General features: G+C 46.0%; 2 protein-coding genes across 3 annotated transcripts in view; both read right to left on the bottom strand.

Annotated features, from left to right (window-relative positions):
- Positions 1–1,319, bottom strand: part of LOC306913762 (netrin receptor UNC5D-like) — a gene marked incomplete at its 5' end in the record, with an annotated part of 85,177 nt that extends 83,858 nt beyond the window's left edge. Inside the window, one exon of the mRNA XM_079490575.1 lies at positions 1,268–1,319. Coding sequence (XP_079346701.1) covers positions 1,268–1,319 — 52 coding nt within the window. The remainder of the gene's footprint in view (positions 1–1,267) is intronic.
- LOC306914200 (netrin receptor UNC5D-like) overlaps positions 1–18,807 on the bottom strand; it is a 594,918-nt gene that overhangs the window by 317,956 nt on the left and 258,155 nt on the right. The gene's annotated exons all lie outside the window — the stretch shown is intronic.

Here is an 18,807-nt window from a genome sequence, read left to right as displayed (position 1 = left end):
AGCTGGTGAAAGCGCCTGTTTCGTAAACAGGAGACCCTGGGTTCAAATCCCAGCAGTACCTCAGAAAGCAAATTCCTAACAACATTATTTTTTGCCCACAATAGTTTTTCTTTCATGAACCTCTTGACATTTGATTGAAATGTTGCATGCATGCTTAGATTTCCAGAGATGCTTCTGGTGAAATAATGCAGCTATGTAAATATTATTTGTGCCTGGTAAATTCAGTCGGTAGAGCATGAGACTCTTAATCTCATGTCATCAATAACATCATGCTATTAGGCAGGTGCTGTGGCTTAGCGGTGAAAGAGCCTGTCTTGTAAACAGGAGACCCTGGGTTCAAATCCCAGCAGTACCTCCGAAAGCAAGTTCGTAACTATTGTGTATTGCCCATTTGCCCACAATATTTTTTCGTTCATGGACCTCTTTACATTCGGTGAAAGAATGCAGCTGTGAACATGGTACTTGTGCCTGGTTAGCTCAGTCGGTAGAGCATGAGACTCTTAATCTCAGGGTCGTGGGTTCGAGCCCCACATCGGGCGAAGCCAATTGCCATTTGATGATACGCAAGTGTTGGCCAAACTATTAGACTCTGATCATTTCAATCTGTAGATGAGGTCCAGTTCAACTATGCTAAAATGTGAAGACCCAGAGCCGTCCTATCTGCAGCGTCTCGTGGACCCACCCTATGTCCAGTGTCCTAAGCCACCCGTTTCGAATGGGATCAGTGTATTGAAACGGGGAAAATCAGGTGCAATCAGGCCTTTCAATAGACTGAGTAGACGTCTACCCGTCTACTCAGGTGCTCAGTAGGTTGATTCCTTCCGATTGTGTCGGTTGATCTGTGCAGTTTAATGCATCGCATGCAGCTACTGGAGCGGTGCCGTGTCGTTAGTCAGAAGGTTCCTTGTTCCGAAATTACTATCCCTATCTCTAATCCTAACCTAAACATAACCGCAAGCACGGGAGCAGTGCATCTCTAATCCTAACCTAAACATAACCGCAAGCACGGGAGCAGTGCATGTTCGATGTTACGGCTGCATTGAAAGGAATGATCACCTACTGAGCTCCAGTAGCTGCATGCGATGCATTAAACTGCACAGATCAACCGACACAATCGGAAGGAATCAACCTACTGAGCACCTGAGTAGACGGGTAGACGTCTACTCAGTCTATTGAAAGGCCTGATTGCACCTGATTTTCCCCGTTTCAATACACTGATCCCATTCGAAACGGGAGCCTAAGCCAGTCTCTCTGAAGCGTCACCAACATTTGTCCTCTTTGGAGTCTTCCTCTCTGGAGCCTCCACTGAAGCGTTCCATGCAGCTGTCCTCTCTGGAGCCCTCTTCTGTCCAGTATCTTCTGCCGCTGCCTGTCCAGTGTCCGCCCTCCTCTGTGCAGTATCCGCTGCCTGTCCAGTCTCCTCTGGAGCCCTCCTCTGTCCAGTGTCCTCTGCTGCCGCCTGTCCAGTCTCCTCTCGAGCCCTCTGTCCAGTGTCCTCTGCTGCCGCCTGTCCAGTGTCCTCTGCTGCCACCTGTCCAGTGCCCTCTGGAGCCCTCCTCTGTCCAGTCTCCTCTGGAGCCCTCCTCTGTCCAGTGTCCTCTGGAGCCCTCCTCTGTCCAGTCTCCTCTGGAGCCCTCCTCTGTCCAGTCTCCTCTGGAGCCCTCCTCTGTCCAGTCTCCTCTGGAGCCCTCCTCTGTCCAGTGTCCTCTGGAGCCCTCCTCTGTCCAGTGTCCTCTGGAGCGCTCCTCTGTCCAGTGTCCTCTGGAGCCCTCCTCTGTCCAGTGTCCTCTGGCAGAATCAAGAAGTGGCCTTAAGAAGTGATCTCACAAGCTTCAGATGTGTTCACCTCCGCTCACTTGACTACTTACTGTACAGTGACGGTTACAGCCCCAGAGTTGCTTCAAGACACCTTGCAGTTGATGGTGACGCAGAGATGGTTTGGGGAAGACAAGTTGAGGGAGTGCATGAAAAGAAAAGAGGCTGCCAGTGCACAGCAAGCTCCATTGTCTGTTTGTACCACCCTGATGTTTCCAAAATATTGTGTGTCTGTCCATGAGCCATCAGTCTCTTATTACAGTCGTCTTGGACGGGTGATGGTCGTCTATAATAAGAAGGAGAACACCTGGCATTGTGGTTGCAACAGCTCTTGCAGGTCATGCGCTCACAAATACATTGCAAAGTGGCACCTCTTTCAGGAACATCGAGACCTCTTCAGGCGGGTGAGATCAACAGCATTCATTGCAAATGGAGGAAGAAGTTGGACAACATGGATCTTTGGACGGCAGGAGTGATGAATCGGTATACCCTCCCGAAGGTGAGATGCTGAAAAGGATGGTCGAATACATATTCAACCGAAAGAAGCTTCCAGCTGTACTGCAAGAGGACTTGCGGAAGAGGAAGACTAAGGAGCATACTTGATTCCTCCCGAGTCCCAATGCTCCATCTGTCCTGGAAGGGTGCCCCTGAGTGACTGCATTAAGATCACCTCTCATGCTAACATTGTCACCACTGACGGCATTATTGAAGGTAAGTTTAAATCTAATTTGAACAGCAGACTGACGTGAATCTGATTTAAGAAGTAATATATTACATTTAAATCTTATTTTAAGAAGTAATATACAGTAGGCTTCTAGAGGACCATGCCAAACGGTGACTATGCGAAGCCCATGATGATTGGCCAAATGGTGGCGCTATAGCACTCAATTGAAAATGCAAACTTTGAACGTGAATATCTCATGAACCGTTTGACCGTCAGCAATGACACTTTGATACACATATGTGTCTCCTCATGCCGAACAACTTTCGTGCTCTGACTTTTGACCTCTGACCTTTAGATCACCCGCCATTTTGAATTATATGAAAAACAGTTAGTGTATCTGCTCCCAGGATCTTTGATCAAAATGCACGAAAACGTGTACACGTGAACTTTGGACCTATACGGACAAATAATCGTAGCACATTTTCTTTAAGTGAAAAAATGAAGTTTTTATGAGCTAATGAAAATTGCGGTTTTGGAAACTACTGAACCGTGCAGTCGTTTTTTGCGAAACGCGGTAGTCTGGTAGAGGGCCATGCCAAACGGTGACTATGCGAAGCCCATGTCGATTGGCCAAATGGTGGTGCTATAGCGCTCAATTGAAAATGCTAACTTTGAACGTGCATAGCTCATGAACCGTTTGACCGTTGGCAATGACACTTTGATACACATATGTGTCTCCTCATGGCGAACAACTTTCGTGCTCTGACTTTTGACTTCTGACCTTTAGATCACCCGCCATTTTGAATTATATGAAAAACAGTTAAAATGTATCTGCTCCCAGGATCTTTGATAAAAATGCACGAAAACTTCTACACTTGAACTTTGGACCTATACGGACAAATAATCGTAGCACATTTTTGTTATTACATTATTTGAAAATGAAACCTTTGAACAGTCATAACTCATGCCTCGTTTGGCCACTTGTTTCCATATGTTCCTTGACTCATGGGGAACACATCTGTCACTTTGAAAAGTAAGCTCTTTTTCCCTCCATTTTGAGCAGTTTGAAGAATGCTAATACCTGATTTTATGCCTGGTTTTTTGAGCAATTTGCGTGAAACATTCTACACACAATGTATGGACCATTATCCGAAATTCCAGTTGAAGAGAACTTTGTACGTGAAAACATGAACAGCGAACACACTGTAGTAATGGATAATGACATCCCCAAAACGACAACACACGATTGTTATCAAACACACTGAATCATTTTTCTGTTTACATTGTAGTCACTGTTTGTCTCCGTGTAGATTTAGCTCAGATTTAGCTGCAGAGAGGACAGAGAGAGAGTGAGCTGCAGCCAGGAGAGCTCCCTATATACTGCCCTAAGCTCCACCCATCTCAGGTGAGCACAATTGGGCTGACGGCCTGCTCCACTCTGCCATCACAGAGACTGCCGGCTAGCCTACAGTGAGGCAGAAGGGGCAGGGCCGTCACACCCCCCTCCATAAAAATGAGTTTCCACCACATTATCTAAAAGGAAACAAAACACAAATTAGCAACCAAGAACCCATATTATCCAAAACTAAACAAATCCAATAGCCACCTAATACTGTATAACAATGCCCCTGTACGCTCAACTCTTAATACGCATTACCTCCTCCACTTTGCCACGCCATCCTGCCCCCAGCCTCAGCAACCTTGTATACCAGGAGCGAATTAAGAGAACCAGAGACAGGACAGCCTATAGTGACAAGGAAACAAAATCACAGAGTGAGCCACAGTACAACACAAAACATGTGATCTACAATCACACTTTCAAAACCTTTTGATATGGAAAATGTCCAAACTGTGGGTGTAACAAAGCCCATCCCATCCGTTTCTGATTTGACGAGCCCCCATTTGTCATGCACTAGGGGACGCATGGCAAAAACAGGGAGTCCACACATGAGTATAAACGTTTTAAATGATGTTTATTATATTAAAGTAACTCAAGAATAGCAAAGTAATGAAGGGTGGGATGTGAGGATATCAGTTATCAGTAATGTTTGCAGTGTATGGATGTGTGGAGAGTGGTGTGTGCGTGTTGTATGAACTGGTGCAAGACATAACTAAAACAAAAGGGTGGTTAGGCCCTTGAGCCAGGTGGCAACCCGTAGCAGGTCCTGCTTGCAGAGAGGACAGAGAGAGAGTGAGCTGCAGCCAGGAGAGCTCCCTATATACTGCCCTAAGCTCCACCCATCTCAGGTGAGCACAATTGGGCTGACGGCCTGCTCCACTCTGCCATCACAGAGACTGCCGGCTAGCCTACAGTGAGGCAGAAGGGGCAGGGCCGTCACATGTTTAACACCACAAAAACTAAAGAGATGATCTTCAATCCAAATCCATGGTTATGAACGATTGTCTGCCCAACACACACACGCATGCAGCCACGCACGCACGCACGCACGCGCACACACACACACACACACACACACTTTAACTGTGCGTGAAAACACACTGTAGTAATGGATAAAGACATGCCCAAAATGAGGACACACATTCTTGTTACCAAATCACTGAATGGTTTTGCTGTTTACAATGTAGTCACTGATTGTCTTTGTGTAGCTCAGTCAGTAGAGCTCCTGCCTTCGGTCCACAAGGTTGTGAGTTCAAATCCCGGTACAGACAACTCAGCTCGTCAGTGTTATTTGTGCATATTGTTCTTATTGCGCATTGTTCTTCTTCTATCTTGGTCCCGCTTTATCGCTGCTTGCAGCTATATTTTTTCTTCTCCTCCTTCTTCTGCCAAAAATTGCAGTTCTGACTGAACGGTGCAGTCGGTTTTCGTGAAACACGGGAATCTGGTAGAGGGCCATGCCAAACGGTGACTATGTGAAGCCCATGACAATTGGCCAAAGGGTGGCGCTATAGCACTCAATTGAAAATGCGAACTTTGAACGTGCATATCTCATGAACCGTTTGACCGTCGGCAATGACACTTTGATACACATATGTGTCTCCTCATGCCGAACAACTTTTGTGCTCTGACTTTTGACCTCTGACCTTTAGATCACCCGCCATTTTTAATTATATGAAAAACATTTAAAATGTATCACCTCCCAGGATCTTTGATCAAAATGTATGAAAACTTCTACACATGCACTTTGGACCTATACGGACAAAAACATCGTAGTACATTTTATTTAAGTGAAAAAATGAAGTTTTTATGAGCCAATGAAAATTGCTGGTTTGTGAAGATTCTTCTTCTGCCTCTAATTCATACATGCAGTGTCATATGCTTATGTCACTTTACAGTATAGTAGAGGGTCATGCCAAATAGCACTGAAATCAGTCTTACTCCAATTGGCCAAAGGGGGGCACTATAGCAATTACTTGAAAATGAAACCTTTGAACAGTCATAACTCATGCCTTGTTTGGCCAAAATTCATGGCACTTGTTTCCACATGTTCCTTGACTCATGGGGAACACATCTGTCACTTTGAAAAGTAAGCTCCGCCCTCAGATTTTCCACCATTTTGAGGTTTGAAGATTGCTAATACCTGATTTTATGACTGGTTTTTTGAGCAATTTGCGTGAAACGTTCTACACACAATGTATGGACCATTATCTGAAATTACAGTTGAAGAGAACTTTGTACGTGAAAACATGAACAGCGAACACACTGTAGTAATGGATAGTGACATTGCAAAAACAAGGACATACATACTATACATACTACAACATTGATGTTACTGTTCCTAATGAAACATCTAACTGCGTCTGCATAGCTCAGTTGGTAGAGCTCTTGCCTTCAGACCACAAGGTTGTGTGTTCAAATCCGGGTACCGACAACTCAGCTCGTCAGTCTTATTTGTGCATACTGTATTGTTCTTATTGCGTATTGTCTTCTATCTTGGTCCCGCTTTATCGCTGCTTGCAGCTATATTTTTTGTCTCCAATTAATTCTGGGCCTTTGGAGAGATTCAGTTTTAACCCAGAACTTACCCAAATCTCAAGCGCAATAGTTCAAAGTTCTCTCCATATCCGAAGTGTATTATGTTACTTTTGTGTATCGATTTCACAACGCATCACAGCGCGATAACTTGTGAAGATTAGATATCTTCGAAGAAACTAACATTTAGGAACCAGGAAAAATAACAAATGAAGCATCTGTGCGCAACTTGTGCCCAAGCCACATTCAGAAGGATTTTTCCTCAACTAATTCACAACAAAATTTGAGACATTAGAATCATTTGAGACATTAGAATCACAGACATTTCATGTCTGTGATTATAATGTCTCCGTCACCACCAGAAGTATATGATGAAATGATGAAACTTTCATCTCATTAATCATTGGCATGCAGGATTGACATAGCGTTATTTAGGCTATAATGATCAACTTGTATACATAAAATGATCACCCACAAGTTGATACAATATTGATACAAATCTGTTATTTGTAGCCAGTGACCTCAAAATGCCACCTGAGGGCTACAAGGGAGAAGTGAATGTGGAAGAGTTCTGGGATTATGTTGGCAAGCAAGAGATTGCCAGGGGGTTTCTTACTAGTAAGTACAAAAGATTTGCTGACTTGCACTCAACAATGGAGATGTAAGAAACTTTATTGAAAAGATTCCTATTGATAAAAGTTTACAGTACAGTGAGTACACTCTAGTAAATTTCTTTCTTCCATTAAGGTAATAAGGAGAATCCTTTCTCTGTGCCACCATCATATGAGTACTGGGCTCCTTGGATTGGTCCCAAGACCAGGAAGTCTGAAGTCTGCAGTGTTGAACACTGAATTCCACAAAGTTCCTACAGCTAGTTTCTGTTAAAGGGGCATACCACTCATTTGCAACATTTTACTATGTCATTAATATACCTTAGAGCTGTTGTGTGGAAATAATAAAAAAGTCCCCCCATGTTTCCTAGAACTAGAGGTCTGAAAAAAACCATTAACATGGTGAATCACATCTTGATGATGTCATCAAGATGTGTTTCACCATGTTAATGATTTCTTTCATAATTACAGTTCTAGGAAACACAGAATGGGGGGACTTTTTTATTATTTCCACACAACAGCTCTAAGGTATATTATTGACATAGCAAAATGTTGAAAATGGGTGGTTTTCCCCTTTAACTCTTTGCCAGATTCAAGGCATTTCAATGTAGTAAATAGGGTTCTCTATGGAAGAATGACGTTTTTGAATGATTTATTGAAAATTCTCTGTTGTGAATGTTTTCAGAGAAAGTTTTATTTTCAAAATAACTTTTTTTCTGCTGGGCGTACATACCCATGCAATATCTAATTTTAAAGGGTGAGTTGTCTAGTTCAATTTAAAAAATATTACCAATGTAGATACTTTGCCATCTATAAATAGCATGGTCATTCATGACCAATCTGACCAATCCAGCTAAAACTCCCCATAGCTCTGAATTGGAACATTATTTTTAATAAAATTAGACATTCAAACGAATATTTTGATACATACCATGTTTACATAGTCTTACCAGTACCTTGTCTATTCATGCATGTATCTCAAAAACCTGTTATGAAACACAGTTTTGATAAAAAACACATCCAATGACATTGTTTTGATATGACTTGGTGCCCATGATGTATCAAAATATAGACTTGAATGTATACTGTATTATAAAAAATTTAGTTCTTACCATCTACCGTTACAGAGTAAATCACAGTTGAAACTTGCTTAGTCATATACAATAAACCTCACAATAGTGAACAAATAGCCATGACAGGTAACTCTCATTTGAACCCTTTTATTTTATGTAGGCTATCTGACATCATCGTCATGATATACACACGGTGACACGCTAAACAATGTACAATATGTACATGAATTCGATTATCATGCAAGCTCATACATCAATGAAACGTCAAACAGATATTATATAAATACGCTACTGATAGCTTCACTCCCCGTCCCCCCTCCGATCGCTTGTAGCAGGGTCATCATAACTACGCGTTGTAAAGTAAATAAAAGGAGCGAACATTACTCTTCAGATCAGATCGCCTATAAGGCACGCTACAATATAAAATATTTCTGTCCTCCACTCCACATCCGACCGACCAACCGATCGACACCACCACCCCCCCCCCCCCCCCCACCCCCCCCTCCAGCCATCGTGGTGAGTCATTCTCGCGTCATGATCTGACTAGTAGTAGTAATTATCCAAGCATATATTTGTAGCGATCATCTTATGATTTCTGATCACTATAGAAGGGCATTTTCTACAATAAGATTACCTCAAAACATTCCGGGTTGATCGTCTTCTTCAATGGTTTCGGCTCATCGGAGGACGGTGGGGAGACAATGAAATAAATAATCACACCTGTGTGAACTGAGTGGTGTAAGGTCTTATATAGCCTGATCAGCTGTGGTCTGACGTAATGTCTGACGTAATGAAATCACACCCGGGTGAACTGGGTGACCGTAGCAACCATGCTCATTTTTTTATACGAACAGACAGACAGACAGACACGTAAACTAACAAAGCCAGTCGTAGGAGTGGTTTACACCACTCAAAAAGGAGGGAGGGAGACAGCAGCCGCTGTGAATAAACGGGTATGGAATATTGTGCATGCCTGTTCAGATTTACACAATGGCAATTGCAACTGAATTTTTCATTACATTTAAAGTCTCTGCATTTATTATTACCCAGGCTAGGGTCATTCGAGACCTATGCAAAGAGTATGGCCTGGATACCGTTGGCTCCAGAAACGACCTTATTCAGAGACTGAAGACTGAGATGTCATCGAGGGCTGGCTATGACAAGATCTTTGAAAAGATATGGGGTGCATCAGGTATTTCTTACATAATGCATGATTTATTTTCACATTTTGGTAACACTCATAAACCGTTAGTTATTAATGACTTGTTAAATAGTTAACAGTTAAGGACTTATAACGATGACTCATGGATAGTTAACTACTTATGATGGATAGTAAAATGTTTGCTCCATTTATTAATAATTTATCTCTGTCCAGGTGGCTGGGCAGCTATACTTTGCCCATGTGGCATTGTGTACAGCTTGAAGGTTCTACTCTGAGGAGAGAGCCCAAGGGACTCCTTCTGTCATGGCAGCACATGCCTAATGTTAGTGTGTATGACTTTGCAAGAGGTTTGGCTAGGCACACCAACTTGAGGTCACCCATCACCTTCAGTCCACATGAGGGGCGGCTGTTGGATCCAACTCCTGAAAACATCAGAGATGCCAGAGAGGGTAGAATTGATGTTGATCTTCCTTGGCTGTCGGAAATGCAGAATCCTTCTGATGTTGACTGTCATCCATACACGGGCTCCAAAGAGCATTATGCTCTGAGTGACAAATTCCATGAAGGCATTTTACAGATCCAAAGGATGTTCTGCGACGTGTGGGTTTGGTGCCACAGCTGTCTGGGCTTCTCAACACTCAAGTTGTACAACAGTTGTTCGCACACATGAGAAAAGCTAATTATTTCCTCAACAACACAGCACCAGCAACCTACATGTTCATGTTGAGAAATATGTTGCATCACAGAAACTTCAGGCTGAACAAGGAGACTACAACACACATTGAGAACACCTTTGGAAAAGCGGTCCAATTATATGTATACAGCCAGGCAGTCATGGGTACTTATGTTTCTCTTTTTAATTTGAAATATTTCATGTTAAATGTCCTATCTTTTTGTAAATGTGAAATTTCCCTCTGGCAGCCTCCTCTGCTGGACAAGACCCTCGGACACCATCATATGATAGACAAGACCCTCTAGCAGCTGCCAATAATGGAGTAGACCCCCTGCCAGTTTCATCTGATGTACAAGACCCCGTGTCGTCTGATGATCTTGTTCAGGGGATTCTGCCAGAGGATCTTGTTCAATGATCATGGGACATGGATCTGTCTCCACAGGATTCACTGATGGATCAGCCATACCATGCAGAACCAGGTGACAGATGCAGTGGTATTAGGCATGGTATCTCGGCTAATATGACACTCCTTTTTTCTGTAGCTGATGCAGTCCTTTTTGTCTTTCTGCTTTCATCTTGTTCTGTCAGTATGTGACGATGGCTGCCAGGCTCTAACATCACCCGAAAACATCTGGGGAAGAAGAGACTGGGACTTCGCTTTCCATGGGGGACAGCAGACACTGGTACAAAGAAAAAAATAAAATCTGTCAGACTATGTGTTGTGACATTGCTACAATAATGTGTACAATTTCTTTCCTTGACTGTTAAAGCTCGAATATGTGCTGAATGGGCAACGCTCTCCTGAAGAGCACATTATTGATGTCGGCGCAATTACTTTAAAGCGCAAAGATTTCCTGACTTTGGGGTTGGAGAGGGAGGTGGAAGCCACGGTGAGTACTATATCTCTGCTGTCGGGAGGAAACCACCTAACTCCAAAATGTTCATTTTTCAGGAAATTAAAACCTTATATTTTGAAAACAAAGCAATACAGCTTCATCAAAGTGTGTGTTGTGACTTTCTATATTATCAATGACTTCCATGAGAGGGGTAGAGGTGGTGGAGTCCAATGGAGTTAAGTGGTTTTGTCCAAAGCACTTTTTACTACTTTCCATTGGTTCAATATTTGCAAAACAACACAACGACATAAAGGGTGTTCAATAGCACTGATTTATGCAACAAAAAAAATCTAAAATGGACTTAGGAGGTTTCTTCCCGACAGCAACGATATCATGATCTCAAAAGGCAAAGATAACATTTCTAAAACTCAACGTATGCTTCATGCAACTTTACAGATTGTCAACTGCTGTTCTATTTCATACCTACTGACCGCCAGAGGGCGGTGTTTTCAACACCTGGATATGCATCACGCGCTCGCGCATTGGTCGAATATTAATACCAACACTGTCACTCGTGACCCCCTGTGGGCGTGAGCTACCGATATAGGTGCCCAGTTCACAGGGTTCATCCTCTTTCATCTTTTCGCCTCGAAAGCGCAGGTCGTTGAAACTAAACAGCTACGCTACTGTGTCTCGAAACCTACGCGGTTGGAGCTGCCTTGTGTCCTCCAGAGACACGCGTGGTTTGTTTTCACGACTGGGGTTCCCCCCGTGCGTTCGATACGGACGTTCGACAATATTGTCATTGTGAGGTAAGTTTGAAGTGACAGACAGTCACAGACTGCAGCATTGAGGGTGTGTTTCGCCCCGCCGCTGCTGCTGGATGCTCGGCCTCGCTGAGTCCGGACGATGGCCATGATAGGTGCCCGAGCTGTCTCGGCATCGCCCATCTGAAACAAGCGCTGACGGAGGAGGCTTGTACCAACTGTGGCACCATGCCCTATGCGGCGAGGGTTGCAAGGTTGGCTGCAGTGGAGAGTCAGCTTGTCGACATACCTTGCTCAGGAATGCCCACCTTGATGCCTGAATGCCCGGTGAGTGATCGCCGTAAACGCAAGGTTACGGGGGCAACGGCCACGGGCTCAAAGAAGCCCAAAGTAACCACTGTGGTCAAAGAAGCCACTGTCACCGAGGTTGACCCCATGGCTCACAAGGTGGATACGTTTGCCCAGATTAAGGCACTTCTGCTCAACCTGCAGCCTTGTGCTCCTACCGCCGATACTCTGGCTTCAGTGCCTCGGCACCAGGGCGGAGATGACCATGGTCATGCCAGTAAGAACGGAGAGCGGGACGAGGATGCCATGTCCATTGTAGCCTCGGACTCCCTCTTCACTAGCACTGATGCAGATCGTGATGACCTGGAAGAGGGCGAGGGGGGGGCAAACTCGCCCCACCGCTCAGAGACGAGCTCTCTGGGGCCGGAGGGGGAGGCTCCTCAGATGCCTGGGCACGACCTCTCTGTGACCAAGCAGGCCATCCTGGTGGCCTTGTCACGGCTGGGGCTTGACACCCCTGTTAATACGGCCCCAACGCAAAATGCCTTTTTTAAAGGCACTGAACAGCCTACGTCCTTCAATGTGCCGCCCTCTGCGGATTTCATAAAGGAGCTCCAGTCGTGTTGGGGGGACCCGAAGTCTAATGTCCACTTCTCACAGGACTGCAGGGCCTTGTGGGCCATGGAGGATGCGGCCACATTGGGTTTGAACCGCATGCCTCCAATTGGTGAGACCGTTGCGTCCCTGGTAGTGTCCCCGGACGAGGCCCTCAGGCCGGATGCTCGTTGTCCACGAGCGCAGTGTAGAGTTACGGACGACTACCTGACTAAGAGCTACGACACAGCAGCTCGTATGGCGCGTCTCGGCAACTCTCTTTCCCATCTTGTCCTGGCCCTATCCCAGTCCCTCCAGACGGCGGGGGCTGATGCCCCGACACAGAGCCTGAGCGACTGTTCCCTCAGGGCCTTTGCTTATATGTCCAGGGAACTTGGCAGACTGATGTCCACTCTGACCATGGCCCGTCGCCAGATATGGCTCGCCCAGGCCCCATTGTCGAGCAGATGCAGAGAGTCGCTCCTCAAGCTGCCCGTCGTTCCAGGGGCGGTGTTTGGGCCCGCAGCTCAAGAGGCTCTGGAACGTGGTGTTCAGGCAAGGAAGTCCAGGAAGCAGTATGGGCAGGCTTATCAATTCCGGGTGCTCCCGTTCGGGCTCTTTCTCTCCCCCCGGGTCTTCACCAGATGCGTGGCAGCGGCACTTGCCCCGCTACAAGCCAGGGGTATGCGGATCCTCCCATACCTGGACGATTGGCTTCTGTGCGCCTCAAGTCGAGAGAGGGTGCTATGCGGACACGTCCCTTCTGGACCATGTTGCACAGCTAGGACTCACGGTGAATTTCACCAAGAGTTCTCTGACTCCCCGTCAAGACGTGGTGTTCATCGGCATTGCCATCAACTCAGTGTCAATGAGAGCTCCTCCGGTTGCTAGGCATGTTGGCTGCTGCATCCACACTCGTGCCCCTGGGACTCCTTTCTTTGCGCCCCCTGCAGATTTGGACCGACGCCTTGGGCCTCGATCCTAAGAGGCACCAGAAGAGGCTTGTGAGGACATCCAGCCAGTGCCGGCGGTTGCTGGAACCTTGGAAGAAACGGCAAGACCTTTGCCGGGGTGTCGTCTTGGGCTCAATACCCTCCCGCCGGGAGGTTGTTGTGACGGATGCGTCCCTCTCTGGCTGGGGGGCCGTGTGGAATCACAGAACTGTCAGAGGGGCCTGGGGCCCTCGGCAGAGACATCAGCACATACATGTACTGGAGCTCCGTACAGTGTGTCTTGCCCTCAGGCATTTCCTTCCTGCCCTAGAAGGGAAACATGTCCTTGTCCGGACAGACAATACGTCAACGGTCTACCACGTAAACCATCAGGGAGGCGTCCGATCCAAGCAATCTCTGCAGGAGGCCCAGAGACTCCTTCGGTGGGCGTTCCCTCGCTTCGCGAGTCTCAGAGCAGTGCATCTCCCAGGGCTGGACGACCAGGCTGCAGACCTGCTTTCACGTGGATGCCCTCCTCCGGGGGAATGGAGGCTGAATCCCTCAGTAGTTCGGGAGGTATGGGAGAGGTTCGGGAGAGCTGGAGTGGACCTGTTCGCTTTGAGTGCGTCGACGCACTGTCCTCAGTGGTTCTCCCTGTCCGAACCGTCAAGCCCGTTAGGGCAGGACGTACTGGCTCACCCCTGGCCTCGGGACTGCCTGCTGTATGCGTTCCCTCCACTCCCACTACTCAAGCTCACACTGCACAGGATAGCCACAGACGGACACACAGTGCTGCTGGTGGCACCATACTGGCCTGGGAGGGTTTGGTTCCCCATGGTCCAGCAACTTCTCGACGGGACGCCCTGGCCTCTGCCGTCGAGGCAGGATCTCTTCTCTCAGGTAGGGGGCCGCATCTGGCACCCCCGTCCGGACCGACTTCGGCTCCAGGTTTGGCCCCTGAAGGGCCGGACCTCCTACTGAACTCCTGTGACCAGGCAGGTATCCGCACCATGCTCAATGCTAGGGCGCCCTCCACTAGGGCGCTGTATGCGAACAGATGGAGGCTGTTCTGTGGCTGGTGTGAGGAACAATGTGTGGACCCAGCCACGTGCTCTGTGCCGGTGCTGCTCCGTTATCTGCAGATGCTGCTGGATAAGAGTCTTCAGCCCAATACAGTGAAGGTCTATCTGGCCGCCATTTCAGCCCGGCATGTGCCAGTCGACGGGCGTACCCTATGGTCTCACCCATGGGTGGGTAGCTTCCTGAAAGGGGCCGTTAGGTTGCACCCCCCACACGTCACCCGAGTGCCTTCGTGGGATTTACCTATGGTGCTGGAAGCCCTGTGTTCAGCACCTTTCGAGCCGCTGGAGCGGGCTGACCTCAAGTGGGTATCGGTCAAGACTGCCTTCCTCCTTGCCATCACATCCGCCAAGCGGGTGGGGGAGCTCCATGCCCTGTCGGTAGCTAACGAGTGTGTTAGGTGGGCTCCGGACGGGTCTGGGGTCACACTGTGGCCCAACCCCTCTTTTCTCCCCAAGAGGATCTCAGCCTTTCACGTCAACCAGCCAGTCAGGTTGGCGGCTTTCACCCCGCACCCCGCAGCACTCCCTGCCGCTGGGTTGTGCCCCATCCGGGCCCTGAGGCAGTACATCGCCATGACGACAGACTTTCGGAAGTCAGACGCCCTCTTCCTGTGCTATGGAGGGCACAGAAAGGGGTGTGCCGTCTCTAAACAACGGCCTTCTCACTGGGTGGTGGACGCCGTTTTACAGGCCTACGAGCGCCGGGGGTTGCCGGCTCCCCCTGTGAGGTGTCACTCAACTCGGAGTGTCTCCACCTCCTGGGCCGCACTGAGGGGTGTCCCGCTGGCCGATATCTGTGCTGCAGCGACATGGGCCTCTTCGTGCACGTTTGCCCGCTTCTACAGAGTGAATGTGACCGCCCCTCATCCTGTGGCGACGGCAGTGCTGTCCGCTTCATCGACCTGCAACTGAGGTTCGGTGAGTGCAGGTTCCTCGTGACCATGTTGGTATGAGTCATCCAGGTGTTGAAAACACCGCCCTCTGGCGGTCAGTAGGTATGAAATAGAACGCAAGTTATGTATATAACTATGGTTCTATGAATACCGGATGACCGCCAGAGTTCATTGTCACTCGGAATCCCGACGAAAAGATTTCATGAGGATGAGCCCTGTGAACTGGGCACCTATATCGGTAGCTCACGCCCACAGGGGGTCACGAGTGACAGTGTTGGTATTAATATTCGACCAATGCGCGAGCGCGTGATGCATATCCAGGTGTTGAAAACACCGCCCTCTGGCTGTCATCCGGTATTCATAGAACCATAGTTATATACATAACTTGCGTCTCACCATGACCTCTGAGATTTACAGATGTCGAGTAAGTTGTGTTTCTAAGTTTCTTAAGAAATTATTTAAATGTAGTATGTATTTACAGGGAAAGGATGTAGTCACCATGGATGCATATGTGGTGGCGTCATGGAAAGCACCATATGATGACGATCCCTTTCTGTCCCTACCGGTAATTGATCATCAAACTTATCTGATCAATTTAAATGAAACCTCTAACTTCTAAAAACTTTGTATGCCAGTATACATTAAAACTTTTTTTCCCTTATTCTCGTAGGATGATGCAGCTTCTAAAGACCACATCCTATGCCCGACATGGAAACCAGGACACTGGATGCTCAGTGTAAGGCTTTTTGCATGTCAAGAACCCCCTTTGTATACTTCTGTGATCAGTGTCAATATTGTTTTGACAATATTATTTTGGTCATGTAATTGAAAACCACATGTGTGTGTGTGTGTGTGTGTGTGTGTGTGTGTGTGTGTGTGTGTGTGTGTGTGTGTGTGTGTGTGTGTGTGTGTGTGTGTGTGTGTGTGTGTGTGTGTGTGAAGGTGAAGTGAGCGGTGCCTCTTATCATGATTTATGTATTGTATGACACAGTAACCGTGCTGCTACCGACAAATAGACACACTTAGTCACATGCTGGAGTGGTTTGTACCGCTCAGTATATACAGTTGGACAGGGTACAGCATTTTGTAAACGGAGCGATGTCACATTGCATCGTTATGTACATGTTATAACGGGTTATAAAGCTTTTTTGAAACTAATAGCAGCACTTCTTTTCAGTCACTTTGGCAGCATTTTTCTCAGGACTATTTAAATGGTATACAGAAAACTACGATTTTTTGCAACTTCTTTACCACTGTTTCTCAGGTCATAAGTATTGGACTTCTTAGACTCTAAGAACCCCATGGCTTTGGCGGTCAGGAAAATCAATCACTTTTCAGGTTATTTGCAATGCAATTTTGGCCCAAGTTCAAAAGGTGGTCCTCAAGTTCAAAAGTCGGCCCTCAAGTTCAAAAGTTGGCCCGAAGTTCAAAAGTTGGCCCTCAATTTCAAATGGCCCAATTACATTCTATGAGTTGTACAGCTGCATGTGTTCTGCTGGCATGACTTGTATTGCTTGGTTGCATAACTTCTGTTGCATGTATTGTACCTGCATCAGCTTTGTTTTTACACATGTAAACCTGAAATGTGACAAAAGGGCTGAAATGCCTGTGCATGCTCTTGGAGGAGTCTTGCTGTCCATGTTTAAAGGTGTGAAGCGGTGAAATGCCTGCTCTCTTTGTTTGAGTTTTCTTGCTGTCCAGGTTTACAGGTGTGAAGCGGTGAAATGCATGCTCTCTTGGATGAGTTTGGTATTTCTTTCTGTTCTGTATGGCTTAATAGGAGAGTGAGATCTGGACTGGTTCAAATGTATGACATTTTTTATTTCTAACTTACACCCCATCTTAAGCATGGAACTATCAGACGAGTTTAAACGTAACCACGGTAACCGTAGTGATATCATACATTTGACTCAATCCATCAAGTCATGTACTTGCAAATAGTAATTACATGTTTATTTTGCTGTAAAATGGCTATGAAAATGGTGCCTGGTCATGAAGAATAAGGTAGTAATAAAGAAATTGTATGTATACTGTATTCATCTACTGTAGGTGTATTATGCGTTAGACTTGAACCATTCTGTTTCTTCCAGAACATCCCCCTACAGATGGATGGACCGTGTTTGGAGTCTTCATGCTGATGGTAAATTAAATTGACACACAAAGCTGTTGCGTACTGGTTATTGAATACAAATTACATTGTATGCTTGAAATGTGTTGCAGTATGCTCTCCACCTGGTGATTGATGAGCCATTTGACTTCAGTTTTGTGAGTTGAAATTGTACACATTTACACACAAACCTTCATTAAGTCTTAATTTTGAAGTTTGTTGACACTTGTTTATTTCTTAGGTGGATTTTGGGCGGGAACCCCTTTTGGTGTTTTAAGCATTGTTATAATTTAGCTATTGAAAAATAGCAGATCTACAAGCTCATAGCGCGCCACCGAGTGGCGCGCTACGAGCTTGTAGGTCTGCTATTTTTGAAAAATCGTGTTTTTTTTTTTAAAATAATTTGGGGACCCCCTAAAATAATTTGGCGACCCCCCCGAGGGGTCGCGACCCACGGGTTGAGAACCCCTGCCCTAGAAGACCTAGCGCTCCACAAGGGGTGCACGCACCACAGTTTGGGAACCACTGACCTAGACCATATGGTATGCATCATGGAAGAATGAATAATGTATCATTTTTTGAGGGGCGATAGTTCAATGTTTGTTTTTAAAAACGCCTTAACAATAAAGATAATTTAATGTTCGTTTTGCATCATCATTACATCACCTAATCATAGCCTCCTCGATGTTGCAAGATGATAAGAGCGCCTCTCACTTCACATGGGAGTGATTTTTTCCTTTTTAAACTTCATGTAGTACTGTTAGACAGGTTATGCATCAACAATCTTTGTATTTTGTTTCTTCACAGACTATGATATACATACTGAAGAAGCTGGAGGGGTTTACCAGAGATCATAACAGGCCCTCGATATTTATTCTTTCACTTAATAAAGTGGTTAACTTTGATCCTGCCTCTGTGCCTGCTTTGAGTGATGTTTGTGTTACCTTTTAATTGCCAAATCAAATGTGCTTCAGACTTGATGGAAATGTATACAAGGTTTACTTTAGTGTATGTTGTGTACAATGTTCAGAATTCAGTCCGTATAGCGGACTATTTTGTAACGGTTGTTAAAACATGTAAGCAGTTTTTTAAGCAGTTTGTAGACAAGTAGTGAACGGTTTGTTCACATTCGTAAACGAATAAAGTGTTACCAGTTTTCTTGAAACATTGATTTGCCTTTCTTAACTGGATAATGTAATAACTTACAGTAGGGCTTATCACACCTGCTAAAAGCACTCATTTGGAAACATGCATGATGCTGACCATGATACTGATATATTGCTGACATGATACTGCCCAAGAAAGATACTGACTATATCCCTAGGTGTTAACACAGGAGAGTTTCACCTGGACTATACCATTTTTGTATTACGGTA

Source organism: Electrona antarctica, assembly GCF_951216825.1.
Source record: "Electrona antarctica genome assembly, chromosome: 21".
NCBI classification, from domain to species: Eukaryota; Metazoa; Chordata; class Actinopteri; order Myctophiformes; family Myctophidae; genus Electrona; species Electrona antarctica.
The sequence above is the reverse complement of the archived record's forward strand: the minus strand, read 5'-3'. Positions and strand labels throughout refer to the sequence as shown.